The sequence below is a fragment of the Xyrauchen texanus genome, chromosome 16 (genome assembly GCF_025860055.1).
Source record: "Xyrauchen texanus isolate HMW12.3.18 chromosome 16, RBS_HiC_50CHRs, whole genome shotgun sequence".
NCBI classification, from domain to species: domain Eukaryota; kingdom Metazoa; phylum Chordata; class Actinopteri; order Cypriniformes; family Catostomidae; genus Xyrauchen; species Xyrauchen texanus.
The window spans coordinates 16,693,677-16,713,502 of NC_068291.1; the positions used below are offsets into that span (position 1 = coordinate 16,693,677).

Here is a 19,826-nt window from a genome sequence, read left to right on the forward strand (position 1 = left end):
ACTATTTTAACACCATGTAAAAAATGTTGCAACTATACTGCAGGAGAAAAAAATTGTTATCTGAGAATGTTGAATATAAAATTAAAAATACAAAGACGCATTTACCTGAGAAGCAGCATATAAGATATTTAAACTTGCTTTTAGAGAATAGATCTTGAATATAAGCATATTTTGTCTTTACTGCACTTGCAGAAGTATAACCAAGTGAAAAAATACACTAATATACAAAATACACTTACTGTATATTTAAGATACATTCTCTTAAAGCAAGTCTAAATATCTTATACGTTGCTTCTCAATTAAATGTATCTTGTTTTAAGGATTTTTAGACATTTTTAAATGGAAAACAAGACAAAAACACTTGATAACAATAGGATTTTTTTTGCAGTGAATTTCTTTACTGAATTAAACTTATACAAATTATTTTTCCCCCTTTAATTCAGTGAATGTCATTTCGAGTTATTTTTAAAAGATGATTTTGTTCCTCTTTATTGTTAGTATGCATGTTTAATACAACATTTTAAGTCGGGACACAAGCAGAATAATCGGTTAAGAGCTAATGACTGATCGTTACAATAATCGGCAAATAGTCGAATAATCGTCCTAATAATCCTTAGATTAATCGATTATCAAAATAATCATTAGTGGCAGCCCTACTACTAACCAGCTGGCTAACATTACACATACATCCAGTACTCCAAACTCTAGGTTATACTTATACATAACAACATTGGTTATTTTAAGCTCTCACTTGTGCATGACCACTGCACATACAGTATATGTTGTTTTTCCTGAGTTGGACTGTGCGGTTGTGACCGATAAAGGCTGTAAAGTACAGTACTGTACTTGTTGAACCCACCCCCCTTCCTTCTCTCTCGTTTTCCCCCTCCTTCGATTTTAAGAGCCAGACTCGCTAAACTGAGGCCCCCAAAGAGGGGCATTTACAGCTAGGAAAAAAGTCCAGAAGCAAATCTCTACTTATAGCTGTTACTTTCTTCCTCCCCCATTGGCATTTCTGAGGAGTCCGTTTTCTATTGATTTCTTTCTTTTATATATATATATATATATATATATATATATATATATATATATATATATATATAAATAATCCTCTCCCTTAAAGTCGACATTCTTTTCCCCTCCTCAGTGTAGAATATGATTCCCAATACTGTATTTTGCCTGCAGTATTAGACTCCTCTATCATTAGTTAAGATCAATTCTGACAGCCGTGAAGTATCTGTGAAACTTTAGTTTTGAAAACTTAAATGTGTTGTTTTCCAGATGTAAAATAAGTTTTGTATGCGTTTGATACAACAATAACACAAAAATGCCTTTGCCCTTCTCATTTCACATAGGGTGAGTTTGGCTTATTGTGCAGAATGTAAACTGTGTACATTTTTAGCAAACAGAGCCTCAAGCTGGCAAGATAAAATCAGTCTTGGTTAGCTCAAGCTAATATGTTACTAAGATAAGATTCTCAGATTTAAAAGATTTTCCAATTCATTCCCGTTTTTCTGCTTGGCTTGAAATGATTGGTCTAAGATTACCTTAATGTAAAATCAAGCTTCAGTGATTTATGTTACAGAACACACAAATTGAATACAAAATCGTATATCACGGCAGAGATCATTTTATTTCATAGCAACAGTGTATATAACAATATAGATATTTTTGCTGGAAATTCATTAAAAAATGGTTTATACAGTATACCAAATAAACTTGATGTTAGGTCTAATGTCTAATTTTGGATAAACCAGTGTATTAAAAGCTTAACAAATACAAATTACTGGTAACACATTACAATAAGTTGTATCTGTTAACATTAGTTCACTACATTACTGAACTAACAATGAACAATCCTTTTAAAGCACTTATTAATTTATTAGTCTTGGTCAATGTACATTTTTACATTTATTAATATGTGAAAAGTTGTATATGTTATAATTAGTTAATGCAATATGAATTAACTTATTCAAATAATTAATTAATTAACATTATCTAAGATTAATAAATGCTGTTAAACAAAACTTTTTTCATTGTTAGGTTATGTTACCTAATGCATTTTCTCATGTTAAAGAATAGAACCCTATTGTAAAGTGTTACAAAGTTAATTCATCTCATTTATTATTTTCTCTTTTTATATGGAACTTGATGGACGCAAACCAATAGTTAATATTATTCATAACAAACAAATTATATGTCTGGCATCTGCGCAAAGACAGCTTTACATTATGGAACACATGAGTTAAAAACAAAGGACTCAAAACATAAAAAAATCAAACAAAGTCAACCGCTGTCAAAGACAAAAAGCACAACACAACACATGAGCCAAGCTCATTGAAGCAGCCAGTAAAGCTATACAGATATTTATAATCTACTCTGGAGCTCCTTGATTTTGAGGCCACGTGTTTCTACTCCACACCATCATCCCCTCCATTCACACACACATACAAACCCCCACACACACTCATGAGCTCTTGGCCCCAGATCCACCCTCCCCTTGCAGGCTTGTTTGAATGTATAGCCACTATAATGGAGAGAGTGAGCTAAAGACAGTCATTGGTGCTCTGTTCCAAAACGAAGCAAGCTGCCTACTGAGGCAGCATTAAAGGTATCACAGCCACGACTCAAAGGCTGTTCCAAAAGGTAGGCAACGTAATTATGCTGTCTCCTAAGGTTTTTGAAGATGTTTTGAACATTTTCTAAGCTGAGAGTATAATTAAAAATGTCTTGTTTAAACTAATATTTGTGAGTGCTATGTAAGGCTGTTGTGGCAGCGGGGACGTGGTCAAGTGCCCGTCGGGGAGAGGAAGCGGTAAGGGTGCTTGCACCTGAGCTAAATCATGTCTAGCACCTGAGCTAAATCATGTCTAATACCTGTCTCTAATTCCAGTGAGCACGGGGAGAGCGGCACAAAAGCACAAACATAAACACACGACGGACATGCCTGTAATTCTCTCTCTCTCGAACCATCATCACCGGCCGCCTTTATCCCTCGCGCGCCTCATCAGACCGATTGGGGACCGGGCCCGCGATATTCCGACCCGGCCCCGCCCCCTCCGCTCCACAGCTGTCAAATTAAAATAATAGAATAATAGAAATTTGAATATACATCGAAGTTAAGATCAAAATACACATTCAAATGCAAAAACTGTGTATTCAAATATTAGATGTGTACCAAGCACTGACAATGACTTAGATGGAGGTCTTTGGCCATTTTGTCTTTGAGTCTTATCAGCATTTCACGGCATAAGCAATGCATTTAAAATGCTGTGTCAGGAAAGGAATTTCAAAAAGCGCATCTCGAAATCTGCGCGTTCTGTTCAATTTATATTCTTGCGCTTCATCCAGTGTCCTGTTTGAACATTATGCATTTAGCTGTCAATTAAATGAAAAAAATCACATTTTCTCATGCTTGTTGATATTCCACGTATTTTCATGCTTATGAGAGTATTTTTTCCATTAGCTAAGCTACATGCTTATGTCAATTCTTCTTCTTTCGCTGCTCCCATTAGGGGTCACCACAGCAGACCATCTGTGATCCGCATATTTAACTTGGTACAGATTTAACGCCGGACGCCCTTCCTGACACAACCCCCAGTGGCTGGGGGACTTTCAGTCACACCTTCAGGGCAATTTAGAGTCTTCAATTTACTGAACCTGCATGTTTTTCGACTTGTGGGAGAAAAGGAGCACCTGGAGGAAACCCACACAAACACTGGGAGAACATGCATACAGAAAGGCCCAGTTGAGGCAAGATTTTAACCCAGGGCCTTCTTGCTGTGAGGCACTCTGACCGCTGAGCCACTGTGAAAAGTATTTTTATGCTTATGAGAGTATTGTACCTTTAGCTTAGTTACATGCTAATGCAAATTAAATAAAAAAATCTAATTTATTCTCGATAGCCCTAGTATTTTCATGCTCATGACAGTATTTGTCTGTTAGCTTAGCCACATGAAAATGTTGATTACATGAACAAAAAAAATCACATTTAGTCTCTCAGCCCTGTTGACAGCCCTAATATTTTCATGCTCATGATAGTATTTTGCCTTTTGCTTAGCTACATGCTAATGTCCATTAAATGAAAAAAATTAATGTGTCTCTGATCCCTGTTTACAGTCCTAGTATTTTCATGCTTATGAGAGTATTATGCCGTTGGCTTAGCTACATGCTAATGTCAGTTAAATTAAAAAAATCTAATTTAGTGTCTCAGCCCTGTTGACAGACCTATTATTTTCATGCCTATGAGAGAAATGTGCCTTTAGCTAAGCTACATGCTTATGTCAGTTAAGAGTAGGCTCTCATTGTAGTAGTAGTCTCCTTGTTACGATTCACTGTTTCATCTGTTCCCCTCTGACTACAATTCCCATGATTCCCTGCTCCTATCACTTCCAGCTGTTCCCCATTGTTTTCACATGTGTGTCATTTACCTAATTATACCTCATGTATATAATGCCCTATTTTTCTGTTCTCCTTTGTCATTTGTTAATGTTTCTTCCCAGTTCATGTGCCGGTTCCAGTCCTGTTTGTTTACTTTTGTTTTACATCCTGGTTTCCTGTCTTGCCCTGTTTCTGCGTTTATCCTGCCCTGTAATCTGTTTTATTGTTATTAAAATAGCTGCATTGCCACAGATGTCAGCCTCACCTGTCCCAGAGTCTGCATTGCCAGCCTCGCCAGTCTCAGAGCCTGCGTTGCCAGCCTCACCTGTCCCAGAGCCTGCGTTGCCAGCCTCACCCATCCCGGAGTCTGCATTGCCAGCCTCGCCAGTCCCAGAGCCTGTGTTGCCAGCCTCGCCCATCCCAGAGCCTGCATTGCCAGCCTCATCTGTCCTAGAGCCTGCTCTGCCTACTTCGGCTGCCCGGAGGAGGAGGAGAAAGGCTTCTGTCCCCAAGTCTTTACCAGTGTTCATGACCACTGAGGTCATTTCCAAGTCTCTGCCTATGTTCACAACCATAGAGGTTGTCTCAGAGTCTCTGTCTACGCCCACAATGACAGACGTTGTCTCCGAGTCTCTGCCCATGTTCACGACAACAGAGTTCGTCTCCGAGTCTCTGCCAGTGTTCACGAACACAGAGGTCGTTCCCGAGACTATGCCCATGTTCACAACCACAGAGGTCGTCTGTGAGTCTCACCCTATGCTAACTACCACAGAGGTCGTACCTGAGTCTCTGTCTATGCCTACGACCACAGAGTTCATTCCCAAGTCTCAGACCATGCCCATGACCACAGAGGTCCCTCACGAGACTCTGCTCATGTTCATGACCACTGAGTTAATTTCCCTGTCATCCTTGACTGTTAGCCTCGAGCCTGCCACGACTCTGCCTTCCATGGCTTCGCCCCTTGATTCTCCTTTGGCTCTGCCTTCTATGGCTCCTGTCCCTAGACTGTGGTCATCTCCCAGGTCTCCTGACCCTGTTTCAGCCCTGTGGCCACTAACCAGGCCTCCTGAATGTCCGCCTAGTCTGCTCTGGTCTTCTGGCTCTCCTGGCTGTCTGTCTGATCTGCTCTGGTCTTCTGTATCTCTTGGCCATCTGCCTGATCAGCTCTGGTCTTCTGGGTCTCCTGGCAGTCTGCCTGATCTGCTCTGGTCTTCTGGGTCTCATGGCCATCTACCGGATCTGCTCTACTCTCCCTGGTCTTTTGACTGTCTGCCTGATCTGCTCTGGCTCCCTTGGTCTCCTGCCAGACTGGGGGAAAACTATCTTTTCCCCCAGACTACACTTCCCATAATCCCCTGCTCTTATCACTTCCAGCTATTCCCCATTGTTTTCACATGTGTGTCATTTACCTAATTATCCCTCATGTATATAATGTCCTGTTTTTTTGTTCTCCTTTGTTGGTTGTTAATATTTCTCCCCTGTTCATGCACTGGTTCCAGTCCTGTTTGTTTACTTTTGTTTTACTTCCTGGTGTCCTGTCTTTCCCTGTTTCTGCGTTTATCCTGCCCTGTATTCTGTTTTATTGTTATTAAAATAGCTGCATTTAGCTCCTACTCCTGTGACCTTCCTCAATGCCACACTCCTATTAGGTCTACTTGTGTAACATTGCTGCCTATGTAGAGCATCCCAAATTGCTCATGTATGAGGTTCCATGATGGTTAGAATGCTGCCTTAGAACTGTAGTAGGAATGTGTCACAATGGTAAATTGTAATGGTCTTGCGCTCTTTTTCTTAGCATCTTGCCCAAAGTGCTGTGTTTTTAATAGATGGTGTGTCAAGTTCCAAATAGTTCAACTTTTAAAACTGTGTCTTGAGACCCTTGAATTCTGTTCCATTCTGTTGCACTACATTTTTAAAATGCATTTTTTGTTAACGCCACCTATTAGTGTCAGGTGAATCCAAAACCATCCTTACTGTACAGGTCTCCCTTAACACCAATTAACTGACTAGTGATTTACTAATACGATCAATTTGTTTGTTGTGAAAATATGTAGTTTTGCACATCCCTACTCTTTAGGCAGTTGGTAGTGAGGTAGCTCATTAGAGTTTGGAACAGAGTTAGGGAGAGTATTCTGGGGAAGGATCTAGTCATTTACTTTCTCTTTGCACACACAAAAGCAACTCTGCCAGGTTCACGTGTATTTGTGTGAAATTGGAGATGGATTTGAACCCCAACAGCAGAGAAAGTACAGCTGTGAAATAGATTGATGTGCGAGTGAGAGTGAAAGAGAGAGCAAGAGAGGTGCAGCTGTTGGGGATTTGCTGTGAGCTGCTTAAGTCATGGCTTGGCTCATGTCCTCTGTTTTTGACCTAATAGCTTAGAGTCAGGTTGGACAAACTCAGTGAACTCTCCGGCGTGTTGCTCTTCATACGTCCATCTCAGCCTCGGGGGGAAAGCTCACTGTTACAAAGTGATTGCAAACAGATTTCCCTTAAATAAAAAGGAGACTGTTTTCACAGATTTCTTCCACTTATCACTCTTAAAGGGACGGCACTGGTGCTTGATCAAGAGGATGGAGATATTTATGTTGGAATGTGGGATTACAGTACTATAAACATACAGACGAGTTATCATTACTCAAGACTAGAGCTGGAACTGTGCTATTCTCAGGAAAGCCTGTTTTCTTTGCAGGTCCATATGCTTTACCAGAGATGGTATAAGGGCGCCCACTCACTATAAAGAAAGCTCTGTTGCCGTTTGATGATAGGAGTTCACAAGGTCTGTTTGAAGATTGTGGAAAGAGCAGTGTCAGTTAATCAAATCACATGGGAATACAGTAAACTGGATTTCTGAAGATGCAACTGGATCCGCCTTTCTAAAATCCCTATGTCACTGCAAATGTTTATATGTTCTCGGCTATGCGCGAAATGAGTGCTATGCTTGGAATGGTACACTACCATACTAATCTTAGTAATTCTGTTAGTATTTCTGATCTACATGGCAGAAATAGTAAGAATAGTAGGTTAGTATGCCATTCCCTGCATATCATTCAACTTTTGGTTACAGTGGTGGAACTTCCCTTTTGCAAACCCTTGCATTTTTCCTCAACGTTTTATTGATACGCCATTGAAATCAATGAATTCACAGTGTTCTCTGATACACTGTAAAACCTAGTGTGTAGGTGCCTTAAAGCGTAGGAGTTGGACCACTCTTAGGAAATTGAATGTGTGAAATGTTTAATATGGTGCTTAATATGGCAGCAATATAAATGGAACTCCTGCCTTTTAATTAAAAGCTTTTTTGATAGAGGTATCACCTGTTTTTTTGTTTGTTTGTTTTTTTGCTCTAAATGCTTTAACTTCATGTTAGCTGGTTTTTTTCACGCATTTTGATCCATAGAAGGAACATTTATGTATTTCGTCATTCAAATAGATATGAGTGGTACTTATAATAGCTACCTGGGGAGCTTAAACAAGATGGCTGCAGATTGAACTGACTTTCCTTAAAGGAACTTTGGCTTTACCTCCTTCTCTTCTGGTCTCACTGTTCCCTATGTTGCAGGCAGAGAAGAAGGCAAAACTGATGTCTGTGATGAACTCAATGGAGGAACTTGGCGAGTTAGAGTCAGAGCCCAAGAAAGAGAGCTCCATAGTCACCGTCCCAATGCTGTTTCCTCCACCAGCACCGCCTACTCAGATGAGCCTCAAACCCCAGCAGCAACCTCCACCATTTCAACAGCAACAGCAGCAGCCTACCGATCCAGCCTCTCCAACTGTTGCTACCACACCAGAGCCTGTGTCTATAGAAGATGGAAACAAGACCTCACCCAAGTCCGCTGAGTCAGAGTATGAGGTATGAGAAGCTTCCTCATTATTACAGTTGTGGAATGTGAAGAAGTATAGTATTATGTTGTCTTGGGTTTCATAAATTTGGAATATTATGTAGCATGCTGCTGATTTTGTTCATCAAACATGTGGTATTTGGTTAGACAGATAAGTTCCAAGATAAACATGGGATATCCTGTTTTTCAAAGTATGCAATAATGTTTATTTAGTTTTGTTAAAAGAACAAGAGGTCTGACTTTTCACACCTTCTCACTACCAGGCAAATTATTCTAGTAGAGGTCTCAGATTTATCTTATACTGAAACATATCAAGATAACAAGGATGAAACATTCAAAGAACGGGTCTTGTGCTTAAGTGTCTGTTTATGAGTTATTTGTCAGCATTTTATTACTGCATTTTATTTTATGTGTTTCAAATATGATTTAATGCATGCGCTGCCTTCAGAGTGAAAACGTGACTGTTTTATTTTCTCCAAGCACATGGGGGTGGGGGGGCTTGTGAGTGTTTTCAGCTGTTGTAGAGAAGTTCGCAATTATTAGGACATATCGGACATGTATGACTAATGATCTGATGATGATGGTATAATATTGATGACAATGTTTACTTTTAATTGTTTATATTGTAATACGTTGTAGATTATTGTAGTTATTATTTTCCTTATCTGTTTGAAGGAGCACCTAGAAGCATTGAGCACAATTGAGCAAAAGCGCATACATTTCAAAATAAGAGTCCTCAGTGTGTTTCAGCCTTTAAAGTAAAAGTTCTGTGCTATGAATCAATTCTTTTTTATTTATTTATTTATTTTCTTGGTTATTGGTAACGGTCCTATACACATTGGTAAACTGCATCTGGAATTTAATTCAATTTGAACTCTTGTAGCCTCTGTCTTGCCCTCCCATCACAGGAAGGAAAGACTAAGAACATTTCATATAGGCTGCCAATTTGAAAAATTATTGACAGATTAATTGCCTTTCCCCTTCTGTCGCTCTCTCCACGTTGTGTCAGAGAAGCGACACTAGGGTTCTCTCTTGAGCGCCGATATTCACCTCTGAACTATGAAAAAAGGCCAATGAGAGTTGGCACCCAGTATTTGCATGTCCCGCCCCCGGACATACGGGTATTTAAGCGGCGCAAATACGGGAGTTCATTCAGAAAATTTCTTCGGAGCCGATGGTCGTGCATTCAGTCTGCTGCGAGTTACACTCCAAGTTCCTGTTTAATCCTCTGACACTCTGCATGCTGTTGGATCTGACGGCGCATAACAGCGGCTTTCTCATTTGTGCACGGCTGTGCATTCTTGCCCTAGGCTTCAACAGCGAGACAACTCGAAGAGTTATTCTAAAGAGTGAATTTGCTTTAAAGAGCAAAACACAGCGCCGTTGAACGTCCTTCTCAGGACGCGTCGTGAGAAGGAAGACGATTTTCCGCCTCTGTGTAGTTTCTGGATGCGTTGATTCTCCCCATCTCTGACGGCCATAAAAACTGCCTTGCATTCCTGGGTTGCGATCACACGCAGGCAGCGTTTTTATGAATGGTCTATGTTTTCAGTACGAGAACATAGCCATGACAGCATTGCGGTCGTAGGCTTTTTCTTGTAGTGAGAAAAGCCGCTTCAGCCGCCCCAGCGGGATTGAGGCAGGCGCCGCGGGCGATGAAAACGATCTGGGGACAGTGACGGGCTCCGTTTCGCCGGGTGAACCCCCTCGAAACCCCCCGCCTCCCCGGCACGCTTGCTTATTTCCGTCCGAGCTCGGGATGAGCATTCTCTCCAATGGGTTATGTTTTCAGTGTGAGAACATAACCGCGGCAGCGTTGCGATCTCTGCTTTCTCTTGTAGTGAGAGAGAGCCATTTCAGCCGCCCCCCCGCGCCTCGCCTCCTTCCTACGTGATTGTGGGAGGCGCTCCGGGCGATGGAGAACGATCTGGGGAGAATAACGGGACGCTTTCGCCGGGTAAATCCCCTCGAAAACCTCCCGCCTCCCCGGCACGCTTGCCTGCTTCCCCCGAGCTCGGGATTAGTGCGGTCCGCTTAACAGCCTACCGTCCGGTCCCTCGAGCTCCCCGGCATTGGATGATGACATCACCGCTGCATCGGAGAGCGTAACAGCGGCGTCGGATGCGGATAACTCGCCTGGGCCGCCACCTTCGGGTCTCCGTCCAGTCTGAGCCTGACACAAGAAGATCCGTTATGCTTCCCCGGGCTTAATTGGTTCCGTGGGCATGTGCGCCGTTCACAGCCGGATTCCTTCCCGGATGTGCATGACAAGCTGAGCAAGCCCAGCTTCCTTGCTGCTCCGCTCTCGCTACCCTCGGTGGTACAGCGGTCCCAGACCGCTCCCCCATGCATGCCATGGCCCCCTCCTGCAAGTCCACTGGGCCAGGGCACTTTCAAATCTGCACTTGGGTGGTCCTGTTCTTGACGTGCTGCAGAAACTGCACTCAATCAGGCGATGGCCACTCCGTGGTCCAGAAACGCAACGATAGACAGGCAGTACAGGAGGCAGACAAAGCACGCTTTCTCAAACGCCCCCGTCTCCCAGCTCTGTCCATTCGGCGACACCACTTGACGACTTCACCCAGCAGTCCTCAGTGGTGAAGAAACAGACGAAGGCTATTTTCAAGCAAAAAAAAGCATCCTGCCCTGCCGCAAACCTGCCGCCAGGGGCCATGCCCTGTCTGCTCGCCGAGGGCGTCCTCCTGCGGCTTTCAAGAAAGAAAGAAAGTGGTGCTCCGCCTCAACTAACAAGTGAGTGGGCCCAGCTCTCGGCCCCAGCGTTGAGCTCCCCGCAGAAGTTGGACGCCCATCGTCTCACGGACCCCCTTGAGGACCCAGAAGGCTCCCAGGCGCTCCTGAGATGACAGACCCAGAGACCGAGACATTAGCTCCGGAGCTGGTAAGACCACTCCGTTCCCTGGTGGAGGGCCGGGAGGAGAATTTTTTGTTAAATTCTTTAAACTCTATAGAGCTATTTCCTTGTTGTCTCTGGGGTCACCTGGCCCGCAAATGCCGTTCTCACGGCACTCTGCTTTCAGGCCTCAACAGTCCCGGCTCCATGGACGCGGTGTCCCCGCCTTCAGCCCCACGACTGTTCCCCAGCCGGCCGGTTCAGACGAGTCCAGAGGATGCCAGCATCAGACCTCCTCCTAAGTCACGAACCCGCCCCCTGCTGGATGCGCGGAGCAAGGTAAGTGCTTTGAGTTTATTCTCAGCACCAGAGCCTCGGGACGCCACGTTGCCTCCGGACGCGGCGTTACCTGTTCCGCACCGCTGCGAAGCCCCGCCGGGTACGTCCAAAAAACTCGTCCCCTTGGTGCCCCTAGCACTGAGTTTAGAGGTGTGGCTTTCACTGCCCAACCCGTCACGCTGGCTGCACCGGACCATTCGACTCGGTTACGCAATTCAGTTTGCCAGGTCTCCGCCCCCCTTCGTGGCCGTACATTTTTCCGCAGTACACGGCCAACATGCCCATTCCCTGCGAGAAGAAATCGCCTCCCTTTTATTAAAGGACGCGATAGAGCCTGTCCCTCCATCCGAAACGAAGAAGGGTTTCTACAGCCCTTACTTCGTTGTACCCAAGAAAGGCGGCGGCTTACGACCGATCTTGGACCTGCGAGTTTTCAATCGGAACCTTGTCCAAACTCCCGTTCAAAATGCTCACCCAGAAACAAATTCTATCTGGCATCCGGCATCTAGATTGGTTTGCAGCGGTAGACCTGAAGGACGCGTACTTCCACGTCTCAGTTCGCCCTCGACATCGACCCTTCCTACGGTTCGCGTTCGACGGCCAGGCGTATCAGTACAAAGTCCTACCCTTCGGCCTGTCTCTGTCCCCTCGCGTCTTCACGAAAGTCGCAGAGGCAGCTCTTGCCCCGCTCCGAGAAGCTGGCATACGCATACTCAATTACCTCGACGACTGGCTCATACTGGCCCACTCCCGAGAGTTACTATGCGCACACAGAGACCAGGTGCTCAGCCAACTCAGCCGTAAGGGCTTCAGGTCAACTGGGAAAAGAGCAAGCTCTCCCCGGTCCAGAGCATCTCTTTTCTCGGTCTGGAGTTAGACTCAGTCTCAATGACAGCACGTCTCTCCAACGAGCATGCTCAGTCAGTGCTGAAATGCCTCGCTTCCCTCAAGCCAGGCGCCGTGGTCCCGCTAAAATGTTTCCAACAGCTCCTGGGGCATATGGCATCCTCCGCGGCGGCCCGCACAACGTAAAAGTTACCTCTGCCTGCCGCCAAACCTTCAAACCCTGGACAGACCTCTGCTTTCTAAGGGCAGGAGTACCCTTGCAGCAGGTGTCCCGACGCGTTCTGGTCACAACCGACGCCTCCAAATTGGGTTGGGGGCGCCGTGTACAACGGGCGCGCAGCCGCAAGCCGGTGGAACCGAGGCCCGCTGCGCTGGCACATCAACTGCCTAGAGCTGCTGGCTGTTTTTCTGGCCCTGCAGAAGTTTCTCCCATTAATTCGGAACAAACACGTCCTAGTCAGGACAGACAGCACCACGGTCGTAGCCTACATAAACCGCCAAGGCGGAGTACGCTCCCTCCACAGGTCACAGCTCGCCCGTCGTCTCCTCCTTTGGAGTCAGCAGCAACTCACTGCGCGCCACTCACATCCCCGGCAACCTCAATGTGATAGCGGACGCGCTGTCAAGACAAGGCTTGCCTGGCGGAGAGTGGAGGCTCCACCCCCAGTCGGTCCAGCTGATTTGGGACCGGTTCGGCAAGGCTCAGGTAGACCTGTTTGCCTCCCAAGAAACCTCCCACTGCCCGCTCTGGTACGCACGGACAGAGGCTCCCCTCGGGGCAGACGCGTTGGCACACAGCTGGCCTGCGGGGCTGCGCAAGTACGCATTTCCCCCAGTGAGCCTTCTTGCACAGGTGCTATGCAAGGTCAGGGAGGACGAGGAGAAAGTCATTCTGGTAGCCCCTTACTGGCCCACCCGGACTTGGTTTTCGGACCTCACGCTCCTCACGACAGCCCCTCCCTGGCGAATTCCCCTGAGGAAGGACCTTCTTTCTCAGGGACGGGGCGCGCTCTGGCACCCGCACCCAGACCTCTGGAACCTCCACGTCTGGCCCTTGGACGGGATGTGGAAGATCTAGCCGGCCTACCATTGACCGTCATAGATACAATCAATCAAGCCAGAGCCCCCTCTACCAGGCATCTTTACGCTCTAAAGTGGCGTCTGTTCGCGGACTGGTGTTCTTCCCGAGCCGAAGACCCGCAGAAGTGCGCAGTTAGGTCAGTGCTCGTGTTTCTTCAGGAGAGGCTGGAGAGGAGGCTGTCCCCCTCCACCCTCAAGGTGTATGTCGCCGCTATCGTGGCCCACCACGACACGGTAGACGGCAAGTCTCTTGGTAAGCACGACTTAATTGTCAGGTTCCTAAAAGGTGCCCGGAGGATAACTCCCTCCCGGCATAACCTGTTCCCCTCCTGGGATCTCTCGGTCGTCCTTACGGGACTCCAGAGACCCCCCTTCGAGCCGCTTGACTCAGTTGGACTCAGGGCCCTCTCTCTCAAGACCGCCCTGCTGATCGCGCTCGCTTCCATCAAGAGGGTCGGGGACCTGCATGCGTTCTCTGTTCGCGACGCTTGCCTGGAGTTCGGTCCGGCAGACACTTTCGTGATCCTAAGACCGCGACCGGGCTATGTGCCCAAGGTTCCTACCACACCCATCAGGGATCAGGTGGTGAACCTGCAAGCGCTGCCCCGGGAGGAGGCAGACCCAGCCCTTTCACTGCTGTGTCCAGTACGTGCTTTGCGTATTTATCTGGACCGCACACAGAGTACCAGAGGCTCTGAGCAGCTCTTCGTCTGCTTTGGGGGACAGCAGAAAGGGAACGCTGTCTCCAAGCAGAGACTCGCCCACTGGGTTGTCGACGCCATTTCCCTGGCTTATCACACCCAGGCCATGCCCCCCCCTTGTGGGTCCGAGCCCACTCCACCAGGAGTGTTGCGTCCTCATGGGCACTGGCTAGGGGCACTGCCCTAGCAGACATTTGTAGAGCAGCGGGCTGGGCAACACCTAACACTTTTGCGAGATTCTACAATCTCCGAGTTGAATCAGTATCAGAATCAGTATGTTTTCTCAGGTACCGAGCCCGTAGAACTCGGTAGCACGCCCACGATCTGACCGGGTGAATCGCTTGCACCTAGCGCCCTTCCCCCTAACCAGGGGAAACAGTGCGCCTTCATTCCCAGGAGATCCCAGGTTTGGGACACTGGTTGATTCCTCCCTAGCCCTCGTGGGTCGCAGTTCAGCGGAGGAACTCGCCGACCCAGGCCACTGCGGGTACCGCAAGCTACCCTGTACTGGTATAGGTGCTCCACAGATAAGGCCTCCTTCGGACTCCCCCTGGGTGTAACACCACGGTTCTGTCCCCTCTGGCGAGCGGACTCCCATGTTTCCCTTAGGCAGTCACGGCTGTCTCGGTTGCCATGCTGTATGTTCCCCCCTCTATGAGGCTGGATCCACCACCGCACCAACTTTTCCACATAGGCCCTAAGTCAGGCCTCTGATGGTTTTGCCACTTAAACTTGCCTGCCCTCTCGGGTAGGCGTGGCCTCCGCAGGGTCTTCTCCGCCCTGAATAAGGGCTAAGACCCCCTTCCCTCAATGCGTGTAAGGGCCCCGGCCTTAGTTGCTCTATGCGAGAAACATAGAGAGAAAAGAGGCCCGGCCAGGCTTGGCCCGTTCCCAGGTTGGCGGACAGCACCTTGTTCCCCCCTCCAGGGTAACAATAAGGAATCCTGATGGCTTAAATGGGGCATTGGGGAAGGGTACGTGCAGCCTGATACAGTTGGTCGTCCTGCACGTAAGAATACCTGCTCGCTCCTGTATCAGCAGTTCACGTACACGGCTCAGCGCATGGCACTTTTATAAGTGGACCCCGAGTGTCGCTTCTCTGACACAACATGGAGAGAGCGACAGAAGGGGAATGTCTAGGTTACGTATGTAACCTCCGTTCCCCGATGGAGGGAACGAGACGTTGTGTCTCCCCTGCCACGTCGCTGAGCCGAGCCACTGTTGTGGCCGGACCATTTCCGGCTCCTCATAAAAATCCTGAATGAACTCCCGTATTTGCGCCGCTTAAATACCCGTATGTCCGGGGGCGGGGTATGCAAATACTGGGTGCCAACTCTCATTGGCCTTTTTTCATAGTTCAGAGGTGAATATCGGCGCTCAAGAAAGACCCCTAGTGTCGCTTCTCTGACACAACGTCTCGTTCCCTCCATCGGGGAACGGAGGTTACATACGTAACCTAGACGTTCTTTCAACACATTATCATATCAGCGAAATCCAATATTGGTCGACCTCTTATTTTATTAATTTATACAATGGTAAATAAATCAATTTTAATGTGATATGTGGAAAATATGTCTTGAGTATGTTATACTTGCATGTAGCCTACACTTTTTTACTGATAAGCAATGTTAAGGCCATGTTGAATGTGCGCCCCAGCCTGTTTAAGTAAGAGTCTGTGATACATGATTTATTTTTAATTGTGTGTTTTTTTTTTTTAAATTTTCTTCAATCTTTAAAATTCTTCAATTTGATTTTTGAATCTTTTAAAGTGTTCAAAACCACCTTATGGGAGAGTTATACCTGCATATACCTGCAACAACAGCAGTCCAGATGTAAAGATCCTAATTTATTGCCCATTTATAGCAATTATGATGGACTATTTATACAGGCCAAAAGTCAAGAAAGAAGAATGTAAGATATAAAACCCCAACCAAAACAATGGGTTTCTTAAAGATTTAAGCATTATTTTTTCTTCTGTCTCAATACATCGTAATCGATAAATTCTGTGTTTTTGTTTTTACAGGATGGCAGAGGTTTCGGCATTGGAGAGTTTGTTTGGGGGAAGTTAAGAGGATTCTCCTGGTGGCCAGGTCGCATTGTGTCCTGGGTGATGACTGGACGCAGCCGAGCGGCAGAAGGTACCAGATGGGTCATGTGGTTTGGTGACGGCAAGTTTTCTGTGGTGAGTATTTTATGGTTTTGTTCATTTTGTGGCAGAAGGTGTACATAAATCAAGTGGGAATAGCTGTAAAGCTGATGTGCCATTTCTCCAATATATGCTTAATGTGTACGCTTTTTGTAGCTTGATTTTACCTCAAATTGACACTGTGGCTCTGTGACTCTATCAAACTTTCCTCTGTTTGTTTGAACGACCCATCAAGCCAGACACAGTAACACTGGCTTGATCAGTGGTGTGAGTTTGGGGCGGCAATATCTGTTTGTACAGCCAATTGAAGGGAGTTTTCAGTAATCTGTTTGGAATCTATGATTATTTTTGCAACTCCAATTGGTGAATCTAGTGTCACCGAAATTAAAGCTTTAAAAGTTGTTTCAACCCTCTCGGTAGGTCTGTGTTGAGAAACTGTTGCCTTTGAGTTCTTTCCACAATGCCTTTCACCAGCCAACCTACAATAAACAACCAATGTACAAGAAAGCCATCTTTGAGGTGCTACAGGTAGGATTTTGATTTTTTTGCTGCTATGAGATGCTACAGGTTGGGAGTTAAAACAGTACTTATTTTATTTTAGTTGGAGTATTATATTTATTATTATTAACTAAATTGATACTGTGCTATGCAGGTCGCCAGCACAAGAGCAAGCAAAACCTTTCTCACATGCCCTGAGAGTGACGACACTGACACTTCCAAGTCGGTAGACATGCAAAACAAACAGATGATTGAATGGGCCATGACAGGATTTCAGCCAACGGGACCTAAAGGTCTGGAGCCAACTGAAGGTAAGACAGCTGCAGACTCATATTGGTATAACATTAACCATACATACATGTCTTCCTGCTTTGCAAAGGAAAATGTCAGTCTTGTTTAAATTTCTTCAAGCTGTAACACTTCTAGCAAGTTGGACTTGCCTTGACCTGACCTGACTCTAAGGGAAAGATTTCCCATTCACAGGTTTCCATATGTTTTGTTGACCTGTTTGAGTCTGTTTAAGATTGCTGATGACAAGATGTATGCAGTCTGATTGATGATAAATTGATGGTTGTCACAGTTCCTTGTTTAGTTTAGGGATTGAAGAATCTTTGCTTTCATGTTGATAAAAGTTTATCCCTTGAGCCTGTGCAAATGTTAGCCTTCCAGGAATTAAGCTGGCAAGAAAGTATGGGACAGCAGGGATAATTTTAACACAATTTTATTCAGAAAATGTTAAGCCTAAACCTTTAAAATCTTACGTCAGACATCTGAAAAGTCAAATTGTATGTTTACATTCTAATGTAAGTCAATAAACAACATATCCTCAAGCAGTGGCTTCAAATAAAATCATGAAATATGGGCTTTGACAGTGACATCAGACTGTATGTAAACTAGTGCTGTCAGTCTATTACATTTTTTTAATTGCGATTAATTACAGATTTTGAAAGTGCTGAAATTTGACATATGTGTACATATTTTCTTGTAAAAATTCATTTATTTCCTTTATATAAAAGAAAGCAAAACGATATGTAACAATATAATGCTTATTTGACATTTTCCAAACAAAGCCTTCCATATAAATATAAAATATATATTTATATAATTAAAATCACAGCATCTGCGCTCTAATCTCAGCTCAGCTTTATTTATATTGCATTTAAAACAACAGTGTCGACCAAAGTGCTTCACAGAAATGAACATTTAAATATAACATTTCAAAATTATCACCTACACAAATACCAGTAGTCTAAAATACAAACACTCCAAAACTATGTCCTACATTAAATTTGTCAGACCCAAAGGACTGTAAACAGATGAGATTTCATACGTGACTTAAAAGTCTTCAGTGATCACGAACTGTTTATCCGGAAAAGTGAAGCGTCCAGCAAAAAACACACATCATAATAAAAGCACTATTCAAAATAAAATCTAGACGCCTGAAGTTGAATAGAAATATATTACAAATGTATAGTAAAAAATAATGAATCAAAATATCACAAGCAAATAAAAGTTTGGCAAAAAAAAATAAAAAATACAATGACATGTTGAAATGTTATGTTTTTACAAGGATATATTTTAATGATTTATTGATTAGACACTATTTTGATGATTAAATTAAATTAAACTTAAAAAAAAATGTCTGGAAAGTTCTGGAAAATAATAATAATTATTAAACTATAATTATTAACATAATTATTTAATCATTAAAAATAAATAAACTGGCGTGTTCAATTGCACATTATAACATTAGCATATTTTTGCTGTGGTATCGAAATTGGTATCGAGAACCGTGAAATTTCACTGGTATTGGTACTGACTACTGAAAATTTGGTACCGTGACAACACTATTCCCCACAGGTTGCATATTCATTGCAATGGGCATTAAATCTCTTAAACTCTCAACCTCCTTAATAATAATCTGCCGGTAGACTGTGACTATCCACTTTGTTACAGCAATCAGGAAGCTGCATTCATGACGTCAGCGTGTCAACGCCAGCGTTGAGCTTTGAACTCACCATGAAAAGCGCTTTGGTGATAGTTAAGAATTTACTTGCTTCTGTGGTAATTAAAATGCAACTTACAAGTCCCATATGGGCTTGTTTTGTAAATAAATTTGTGCTAAGAGCTCTTTTACATTTACATTTACATTTATGCATTTGGCAGACGCTTTTATCCAAAGTGACTTACAGTGCAATTATTACAGGGACAATCCCCCCGGAACAACCTGGAGTTAAGTGCCTTGCTCAAGGGCACAATGGTGGTGGCCGTGAGGTTTTGAACCAGCGACCTTCTGATTAACAGCCCTGTGCTTTAGCCACTACACCACCACCACTTCATTTTTATCACTGACAGAGAAGCGCTGTCAGAGATTCTTTTATTTACTTAGATAACAACCTCTGCAGCTCTGTCATAGGAGAGTATTACGACAATACCGCCCACAGAATGTGTATAGGACCGCTGCGTTATGCTATTTTATGCTAGGCTTATAGGCTCATCTTGTGAAGCGTGTGTCAGTGTAATAACTCCGGGTGGACACAAAGGTTCCGTCCTTCACAATAGTGTTTATGCTGTATTAACGGTAAAAATTAACACATTAACCTTTTTTAATTAATCGCAGTCATTAACGTGTTAATTCAGACAGCTCTAATGTAAACACAAAGCAAATAAGTTGATATGGAAACTTACTTCACTTACTTATATAACTTGTGACATATTGTAATACACTTTACAACTTAAAGTATAACCCAAATACACTCTTAAAGTAGACAAATAGAACATCAGTGAAATGCAACATTAGTTTCAAATCTAACCCTCATCCACACTTTTTTATCAGCAGTTTTAAATGTGTATGTTTGGTTGCCCTTTTGTATTCTTCATGCACTGGAAGCAGCTTACATTCAGACTGGACAAATGCAGAGTTTTTGTAATATTGCAAATCGGTTTAAAAAAATACTGTACAAAAACTTATGGAACTGAAGGACAATTTTTTTTTTAAATGATGTATTTACTAAAATGTCTATGCATATGTCTATGTCTAGGTACCTGACTACCACACCTGGAGTTGCAAGTTCGAATCCAGGGCATGCTGAGTGACTCCAGTCAGGCTTCCTAAGCAACCAATTGGCCCGGTTGCTAGGTTG

The 19,826-nt window shown here is 44.3% G+C and overlaps 1 protein-coding gene across 5 annotated transcripts in view; it reads left to right on the forward strand.

The window, feature by feature from the left end:
- The window catches only part of dnmt3ab (DNA (cytosine-5-)-methyltransferase 3 alpha b), a 112,454-nt gene that overhangs the window by 71,328 nt on the left and 21,300 nt on the right, over nucleotides 1–19,826 (forward strand). For all 5 annotated transcript variants that reach the window (XM_052145170.1, XM_052145172.1, XM_052145173.1 and 2 more), the window contains 4 exons: nucleotides 7,943–8,233; nucleotides 16,063–16,221; nucleotides 16,606–16,713; nucleotides 16,838–16,994. In XM_052145170.1, the coding sequence (XP_052001130.1) occupies nucleotides 7,943–8,233; nucleotides 16,063–16,221; nucleotides 16,606–16,713; nucleotides 16,838–16,994 (715 nt within the window). The remainder of the gene's footprint in view (nucleotides 1–7,942; nucleotides 8,234–16,062; nucleotides 16,222–16,605; nucleotides 16,714–16,837; nucleotides 16,995–19,826) is intronic.